Consider the following 10,099-nt stretch of genomic DNA (forward strand, 5'->3'; position numbering starts at 1 on the left):
GAGTTTTGAGTGAATATAATAAGTTGCAAAGATTAAGAAAGAATAAGTCCACATGGAGCATTCCCACTATAATTTGTTTAGATTATATATATATAGAATATCAATTATAATTTCTATATTTATATCTATATAATATTTAGTTATTATAATTTTACGTATGATATTCAATTTTAGTGTCAAAGATAACCTACAGGTTGCGAGTGTGACTACTATATTATACGGAAAAACAATTACTTTTTCACTTTATAATGAAATTGATTACATAAGGAGTATAAATAGTACAAGTAATTTAATTATGTGTAATCATAATATAGTTGGTAATTAGGAATCTGATTCCCTATGAATGTTATCCTAAAAGAAAATAAAAATGAAACTGAAATCCTAATTAATAAATACTAATAATTATACAAGTAAGAATCTTATGATTCTGAATCTTATCTATCTGGGTGGTAGATATGTATTTCTTGGGAGAGCTTCCATTAGGATGTTTGTTGTTTGATTGCACGAGGGTACATGATCAATACTTATAGTACCATTATCAATTTTCTCCTTTATGAAATACTAGTCAATTTCCAAATGTTTTGTTCTATCTTGGTGAACCGGGTTCTTTGCGATGATGATGGCAGCTTTGTTGTCACAATATAACCTTATGGTGTAATTGGTTGGGACTATGATTTCATCCAATATCTTCTTCAGCCATGTCCCTTCACAGATGTCATGTGTCATGGCTCTGAATTTATCTTTTGCACTACTTCTAGCTACCATAAATTTTTTCTTACTTCTCCAAGTGACCATGTTTCGCCACACAAAAGAGCAATACCCGTTAGTTGACTTTATGTTTGATGTATATCCAACCCAATCTGAGTCAGTGTATACTTCAATACCTCTATTTGAGTTTTTCTTGAAATGAAGACTTCTACCTGGTGTACCCTTAAGGTACTGTAGGATTCTATTCACAACTTTCATGTGAACTTCAGTAGGACTTGTCGTGTAGTGACTTTCCATGCTCACGACAAATCCAATATTAGGTCGAGTATGTGTTAGGTATATTAATTTCCCAACTGGACTTTGGTACCTATCTTTGTTAGTTAGAGGACCTTCTTTGAAATTGCTTCTGCTTACTGATTCCATAGGAGTATTGGCAGCCTTACACACAAGCATTCTGGTTTCTTGGAGTAAGTCTAGGGTGTATTTTATTTGAGACACATATAATCACTCCTTTGAGCAAGCTACTTCCATCCATAAAAAATACTTGAGTTGCCCCAAGTCTTTGATTTCAAACTCCCTAGCCAAGAGATCTTTCAAGTGTTTGATTTGCTCATGATCATCACTTGTGATAACGATGTCATCAACATACACAATGAATGAAGTTACATGCCTTCAAATGAGTGTTTGACAAACAGAGTGTGATCTAACTGGCCTTGTATGAATCCATCTTCTTCGACAACTCAAGTCAATCTTTCAAATCACGCTCTTGGTGATTGCTTGAGACCATACAAGGATTTTTGGAGCTTGCGCACCTTGTTTAAGGTGCTGGATGTTTCAAGTCCTGGGGGAATTTTCATGTATACTTCCACTTATAACTCACCATTTAGGAAAGCATTCTTAATATCTAGCTGGTGTAGTGGCCAATCTAAGTTTGCAGCCACATATGGTATAACTCGTACTAAGTTAAGTTTGGCCACCTAAACAAATGTCTTTTCATAGTCTATGCCATATGATTGAGTGAATCCTTTTGCTACTAATCATGCCTTGTACCAGGTTTATACTCCCATCAACATTATATTTGATAAAGAATATCCACTTACATCCAACTTGCTTTTTTTCCTTTTTGTAAAGAAGTAATTTCCCATGTGTTATTTTTAATCAATGCATGAATCTCTTCTGCTACGGTTGCTGCCCACTCAGGTTGTTAAAGGGCTACTTGAACATTTCTTGGAATATATGTGTTATCAAGTGCTACTACGAATGCTCTGTATTTTTGTGATAGTTTCCCATATGACACAAATCTTTCAATTGGATGTTGAGTACAAGTTCTCTTCCCTTTTCTAAATGCAATAGGCACATCACTGTTAGTTGGACTTGTATGGACAAATTCTGAGTTAGGAAGAGTATTACTTGAAGAGATTCCATTTTCTTGAGCCTGGTTAGGTTCATGACTTTGCACTGGAGCAATTTTTGACTCTACCACCAAATTGTTTTTCTTCCTCCTAGTGTAAACTTTCAAATTAGCTTCTTGTGTAGTACTTTCTACTAGTGCAGTTTCAAGGACAAGTTCAAATGGTTTGGCGGGATTTTCTGGTTATATTGGTGTGGAATTTATTGGTATTGTTGGTGTGGAATTTATTGGTTCTGTTGTTGTAGAATTTATTGAGTCGGTTGATTCTGTAGGTGCAGGATTTTCTGTTTCTACTACTATAGTTTGTACGACCATCTCAAAACCCAACAATTGGAATTATGTTGTTTCTTTCGAGATTAAGGTATTCTCTCCATGAATTCAAACTTTGTAGTAATTAGGTTGATTCTCAAATAAGGTCACATCATATCCATAGTATGATAAATTTTATGGTTATCGGGGAGTAACACCTACCTTTTTGGCTAGGTGAGTAGCCAAGAAAAATACATTTGATAGATTTTGGGTCAAGTTTGTTGCGGATAGGGTTTAGGTTGTGAACAAAGGCTGAACATCCAAAGATTTTAAATGGGATTGAGGTGAGAACTCTGCTAGTTGGAAAAATAGTTTGGAGAGTGGAATAGGGTGTGTCAAAATTGAGGATGCGGAAAGCATCCTATTTATGAGATATGTGGCTGAAAGGACAGCTTCTCCCTAAAAATGTTTTGGTATATTTATGGCTAGCATGAGAGATCTTGTTACTTCCAGTAAATGCCTATTTTTCCTTTATGCGACCCTATTTTGTTGGGGGGTATCTACATATGAACTCTGGTAGGCAATTCCCTAGATCTTAAGGTAGGACTCTAGTGCTGAACTAAAATATTCACGACCATTGTCAGTTATGAACACCTTAATTTTTGTTTGGAATTGTGTTTTCTCCATGGTGTGGAAAAACTCAAATAATTTTCCAACTTCTGATTTCTCTTTCATGAGAAATATCTATGTGACTCTTGTGTGATCATCGATGAATGTAATAACCCATTTAGCTCTAGCAATGATGCTAACCTGATATAGCCCCCATACATCAATGTGAATTAAGGAGAAGGGTTGAGAGGGTTTATATGGTTTAGGTGAGTATGTCTTTCGGGTATGCTTGGATAACTGACATACTTCACATTGAAAGTTCATTAGGTTTTTATTGAATAATGAAGGAAAAAATTTATCTAAGTACCTGAGATTTGGGTGACCTAATCGATAGTGCCACAACATTACAGACTCGTCACTATTTGGAGAAGCCACTGCACATAATTGGCTTTGAGTTCTTTGGAGGAATCTTCAACTTGCAAGTAGTAAAGTCCAGCACACTTTTTAGCACTAGCAATTGTCTTTTCCGACTCCAAAATTTGAAATTCACACAAATTGGGGAAAAATTTAGCGACGCATCTGAAGTCTCTGGTTAGTTTGCTAATAGACAACAAGTTGCAATCAAGTTTGGGGACATACAATACAAAATTTAGAGTAATATTTTTTGAAATAATAACAGAACCTGTATCGGTAGCCTTTGACAAGGTACCATCAGCAATATGAATAGAGGAGTTATCATGACAGGGAGAATAATTGTCAAATATTGTTATATCTCCAGTCATGTGACCTGAGGCTCCTGAATCTATGATCCATTATTTTGGTTTTCCTTTGCTAGCGTGTAAAGCATGTAGGAAATTACCTTTTTGTGCTACTGAAGTTGTACCACATTTTTCTGAAGTAAGAACAATCTGTCGGAGCATTTTCTGCAGAGCCTTTATTTGTTCTTTACTGAATGGAGATGGATCATGTTTCTCTTCCATTTCTTGTGGGTTGTGTGTTTCATTTCCTGATGTCCCTGTTGCAAAATGGTTTTGGCCTATCCCATTGAAGGTGGTTTTGGCCATTCAACTTGCGGCCAATGATGAGAAGTTTAGTCCCTTCGATTGAGTCGACAAGATTTATGCGAGTCTCTCAGAGACTTCTGTTTTGTTTTCTTCCATGGTTGGGTCGATGAAAGAGACTAGGGATGGTTCAGATCTAGCTCTGATACCATGCAGAAAAGCGATTGTTTTTTTCACTTGATAATGAAATTGATTACATAAGAAGTATAAATAGTACAAGTAATTTAATTATATATAATCATAATAGAGTTGGTAATTACGAAACTGATTCCCTATAAATACTATCCTAAAAGGAAATAAAAAAGAACTAAAATCCTAATTAATAAATACTAATAACTATACAGATAAAAATCTTATGATTCTGATTTTTGATCTCATAATCAACATATTATTTATTATACATATGTTAACATTGTATCTAGTGGTCTTGTTGATTCATGGATGCGGGTATGTGATAGATTTTTCATAGTTGTATTAATTAATTACTTATGATTTTTATGGTCACATGATTCAGATAATCTTGTTATTTCAATGTTTACAATTTAGATATTTAGAGATTCAAAATCATTCAAGGATGATAAAATGATGAACGTTTGACAACGTTGTGCAAGTTTGATTCTTGAACTAATTGAAAATACTTAAAACACTTGTATCACTTTAGTATCTTTAGACTTTTAATGGAAGATTACATTTTTTTTTTTGAACAAATAGTGGATGATTATATAGTTCTAAATTTGATAAGTCTGATTTTGTAAGATTTTTTTAACTCATTATCATTGATTTTAAATGTAAAACTTTGTATGAAGTTTTGTGTTTTATGGTGATATTTTAATTATAAAATATTTGTGTGTGAGATTATGGTTGTATGAGAAATTCTAGTTAATAGAGTAATTTTTTAAATTCTGAATATATATGTGAGGAATGAAAGTTATGAATTTAAAAAAAAAAGTTAAAATTATTTAAATCGATTGGCTCATTGATGTAATAAATCAATTTTGAATTTGACTTATTACATATGTCATTTTAGTTGATTTTATAGTAAAATATTTGTTACAATGTCTGATGTTAGATTGGACAAGTAACCGATGTAACATGTACATAGAAACCGATTTAACAAGCTTAAAATGAACTAGTAGTTGCAACAATATGTCCCTTATATTAATCATTTAGAAAACATTCATCAAATTTTATAAATGGTCTATAATTCTTGATTTTCTCCACAACAATTAAAACACATGTATAACCTTAAAAACAAGATAATAAAGATCTATTCACATAATTAATGTCTTTAACTTCTTTCACATGCAAAGTAGTTTGTACAATCAACTTGTTCTGATATTTCGGTAGATCTTAACATTTTATGATAGTAATTAGAGAAAATTTTCAAACTTAAAGGACTACATGCGTAATTTAATATATCTTAAAGGCTAATTGTACAAACGAATGTAATTTAAAGAACTAAATTAAAGAAAAAATAAACTTAAATGAACTAAACAAAAATTGAACTAAATTTAAAGGATTAAAGAAGTATTTTTATCTTCCTTAAACTCTAACTCAACTGACAAATACCATCTTATTAGATTGAACGTCTTATACTGAATTATTTTATCTAAAATTATTAAGGATCTAATTAAATTTATCAATCGCTTTAAATCTAACGTCAAATATTGTAACAGTTATTAAACTTGACATGATTTAACTAAATAAACTAAGAAATTAAAATTAACATACCTGCAGAAAATGAATGAAAAATCGAATCACTAAAAAGGTAAATAAAAAACCAAAAAAAAAAAAGTTAAGGTAATTAAAGACTAAATGAGTAAAATTTTGCAATAGAAGAGTACTATATACTTATGTTTGTATTAATTTTTGTAGAAGATTAGTCACCTTTTCCTTTCAAAAAGTACTACTATATTCACAAGAAAATATATATAAAATAAAACCTTGAAATAAGATAATTTATTACAAATGAAGTAATGGTCATCAATTTCGGCTAGCTAAAGTTACATTTAACTTCTCTAATGCAATACACATAAAAACCATCTTTTCTTTAGGTTCCTTCTTAATTAACCCTCACTTTGATTTCTTTTAGCTTGAAACAACTTGAACCAAAAGCTACTTCTTTTATTATTTCCATGCTCAACACCACCTTCACATTCTCTCCTTCTTGAAAATGACTTGTTCTTTATGATTTCATGTTGGCCACTAACAAAAAATATCGATAAGTAGCCACTTTTTCCCTCGCTATTGAAACAAAAACAATGCAAAGGAGAAGCACAAGAAGAAACGGAAGAGGAAGAATAATAAGATGATAATGAAGAAACATAAGAAGAAGAACTTGAAGAACCATCATTAGCAACAAAAAATGTCGTGTTATTTGAACTAAAAGAAGAAAGTTGAGAAAGCTTTTCTCTCAAACAAAGAGAACACACACCGGGTGATTGGTTATGTTTTGGATGTTTTTTGCATCGACCCTTTGGTTTAACTCGACCAATAGTGTCATTTTTCTTTGTGAAAGCTCTTTGTAATCGTAGGTTTCTCATTTTGATGGCTTTAGTTTCATATAGAGTAATGGTCAAGTTTTGGAATATGTATATATAGTAAGAGGATGTGTATAGAGAAATTAATGAAGTTAGGGTGTGTGGCTGTAATGTGGTTGGACTATGGTTGTGTTTTTCACTTTCCTTGATACTTCATGGTAGCTTCCTTGCGTTTTTTGAAAATGCCAAAAGGTTTTTTTATTTTTTCATTTTTTTGACGGTTTGATTTTGTGTAATAATTAATTTGAATTGATAATTCTTAAGGAGTAAGTGGACATTTACGTGTGATGGAGACAAGATGGGGCCCACTGGCTGAATCTGTGCCTCTCATGCTTGTGATGGTCACAATATCAAACAATTCCTCCTGAGTTAGTAAAAAGTAAATTTACCGGAATTTTTAAGCCTTTTTTTTTCATTTAAATCATTTAATTATTACAGATTTATAAATGAATGTTAATAGTTAATTTATTATTGGGTAGGGTAAAAAAAAATCTTAGGACTGATATCCAACTTTTGACCTCCTTTTCAATATTCATTTGGTGTTTTTTAGTTCACAATCCAAACTAAGTTTAATATATATGAAATTAGACAAAGTATATATTGTAAAACACTATCTAGTTAAGGCTAGTTAGGACTAAGTTTTTATTGTAAACTAAGTTAAGACTAAGTTTTTATTATTTTAAAGTATATTTCATTACTTTTAGACTGTCTAACATTATAGACCAACAAGTTAATATGTTTAAGTTTAATTTTAATATCTAACATGACATTTTAAAGTATATCACATTCTTTTTCAATTCTATTTTATAATAATGTATTTGAATATGTAAAACATTGAGGTAGATCAATATATTTAATGAGGTATTGTATTATTTGAATAATCGAAAGAGTTATCTTAACCGCATCTCTTTAATAAATAAAACTCTAGTTGTCTTTCTTTCTCTATTAGACAGGATGATTTATGACCATTTTTTATCTAGAATCACCCCTTCAAATTATTAATATTTTATCTAAATAAGTTATTTACACAAAAATTTAGTTTTATTTTTTTTATTTGTCGTCTGGGTAAGACGTTTTTTTGTTTTTCCGTCTTGGTGTGACGTTTTTTGGATTTCCCGTCTAGGTGCGGTGTTGGTTTTGTTTCATATTGACACAATAGTTTTGATCCTTTACAGATTTTAATCAATGACTTTGACGTTGTCAATGTTACAGATATAGAGACATAAATATTTATACTTGAATTTTGTCATATTTGTAATCATATTATCGTTTTGTGTTATGTTGTCGTGTAATGATATTAACTTAGATGTTGCGAGGTTGTTCACATATTCACCTTTTGTGTTTAGCAAATTGAATTTGTATTATATCAATGTATTCTACAATTTGAATCAATGAATATCGTTTCATTTAGTAAAAAAATGTTTAATCATACAAAAATGTTAGTAAATTTATAATTTAACATAAAAACAAAATTTAATATTATAATAGTAATGAAAAATATTTATTTATATCATAGTACGGTATTATAGACTAAAAAAGTTTTCTATAGTTTGTAGTTTAACTTTTTAAACTAAATAACTTTAAAAAAAATATTAACCTGAATTATATAAAAGAAAATCTGATTTGACTTGAGTTTGTTAGAGACTAGATTATAGACTACTATCTATTAATATGGCTTATTTCTATCCTAGAGTTGCCTCTTATTTTACAAATGATTCAATTATTTATTGAACTCTATAAATCACTTTCGAACAAGTATATGCAGTTGATGAAAAGTATACTTTGACTTTCTTTAACTTTAAATATAAGTAAAATTAAATATATATATATATATATATATATATATATATATGTATATATATATATTTAATCTAAACTTTTATGGGCAGAGAGAATATTGCTCAAGTGTTAAATAAAAATAAAAAAATCTTTAATAATATTTTATATATCATATATGTAAATATTAGTTTATCTTATTTAATTAATTTATTACTTGAATAATTTTCATTTTTAAAAGATGTTTCGTATAACAAAAAAATAAAAATAAAAGTTTTTGTGAAAGATATATTGGATGAATTTACTTTACTAAATTACTTGTTACATTAGAAATATTATTTGTACTTACAACAAGTAAATTTTTTTTATAACCGAGATTGAAAAAATAATATTTACGTTAATGTACAAGATTTTATCAAAATTGTTGCGATGATCTCTTATAAACTTAATAAAGTTACGCAACGTAAAGTTATTTTCTTTTGATTCATAAGTATGTATTAAGAAGAATTGAATGTATATATTGCCAATATATTTATATATTTTATATTTTATATTGTGAAGTGAATCACAACTGTTAAATTATTATAAATATTTAATTTTTATTAAAATTATTTCTTATTATTGCGATGTACTGTGTAAAATTTTTTACACTCACACAAATAATATATAGCAATTAATATTATGTATTAAAGTTATTCCGCCATCGTGATGAATTGTAGAAAAAGACCACACCTTTCTGTGTGGCGGCATGGAAAATCTAGTACCTTTAAAAAGGATAGGTGATGGTAAACTAAAAGCAACCAAAGTTCTAGGAATCGTCTTGCCCGCACAATAAACTCTATTGTGGAAAGCTTTTCTCTTTACCAATGGAAACTTATGACATTTTATTCATGATAATTTGATGAATAAATGTTAAGATATCAATAAAAGTATGGAACTTAATATAAGAGTTTATAAAATGGGATGAGAAAATATGTTTACAATAACACCTAAATAAGTGACATTTTCTTTTTTTTGTAAAATTGATCCACCATAATTTTAGGGTCAATCTCAAAATCAACATAAATTTAAAGGTCGTATATCTGACGCAGAGTGCACTCAAGAGACTGCATTATTTATTTTTAATATTAAATATTTGATAAATATAAACTCAAAGTTTTAAGACACAAATAAAAATGTAAAAGAATCGATTATCAATGACGGGAGAAAACTTAAATTAAATTATGTAGTTTTAAGACACAAAAACTTAAATTAAATTAAATAATGTAGTTTTTATATTTTCATTTTAGAATAAATTTTTTATATTAAAAATTATATTGTATTTGATATTTAAATTTTTACTAGGTATTATTGTTCGTAAAATGAATGAAAATATTCTATATTGTTGAAATGATTATAATTTTCTCTAGTTTTTTTGTGATGATTATATCTTCAATTTATATTAAAGTATTGGTGCAGCACAGCTGTGGTAGTGTGAATTGTGAAGATCGAGTATAATGTGAAAAGAAATTAAAGGGAAAATCAGAAAGCATTGATGGAGACAACTGTGTGTATATAGTTTAGAATTCTGTTGGGACAAATGGCATGAAAAACCACCGACTTTCCGTATAGAGAGGGCCATGCTAAAGCCACATTCCCACTTCTGCGTTGTCTTTTGCTACTGCTGCAAAATCAGTCATAACTTATTCATTTGTTAAACCTCGCTGGCTAAACATTCACGTTTCTTCCACCTTTCTCTCATGCTT

General features: G+C 29.6%; 1 protein-coding gene across 1 annotated transcript; it reads right to left on the bottom strand.

Annotated features, from left to right (window-relative positions):
• Positions 1–561: 561 nt before the first annotated feature.
• Positions 562–1,161, bottom strand: LOC140919426 (secreted RxLR effector protein 161-like). The gene has a single exon (XM_073365438.1). It carries the CDS (start codon positions 1,159–1,161, stop codon positions 562–564), a length of 600 nt encoding a protein of 199 aa, XP_073221539.1.
• Between the last annotated feature and the right edge of the window lie 8,938 nt (positions 1,162–10,099).

The sequence above is a fragment of the Cicer arietinum genome, chromosome 2, assembly GCF_000331145.2.
Source record: "Cicer arietinum cultivar CDC Frontier isolate Library 1 chromosome 2, Cicar.CDCFrontier_v2.0, whole genome shotgun sequence".
In the NCBI taxonomy this organism is placed as follows: domain Eukaryota; kingdom Viridiplantae; phylum Streptophyta; class Magnoliopsida; order Fabales; family Fabaceae; genus Cicer; species Cicer arietinum.

What these genes read in the sequence shown, in the direction of transcription:
- LOC140919426 (XM_073365438.1), bottom strand. Translation starts at nt 1,161, where the DNA reads ATGCTTGTGTGTAAGGCTGCCAATACTCCTATGGAATCAGTAAGCAGA.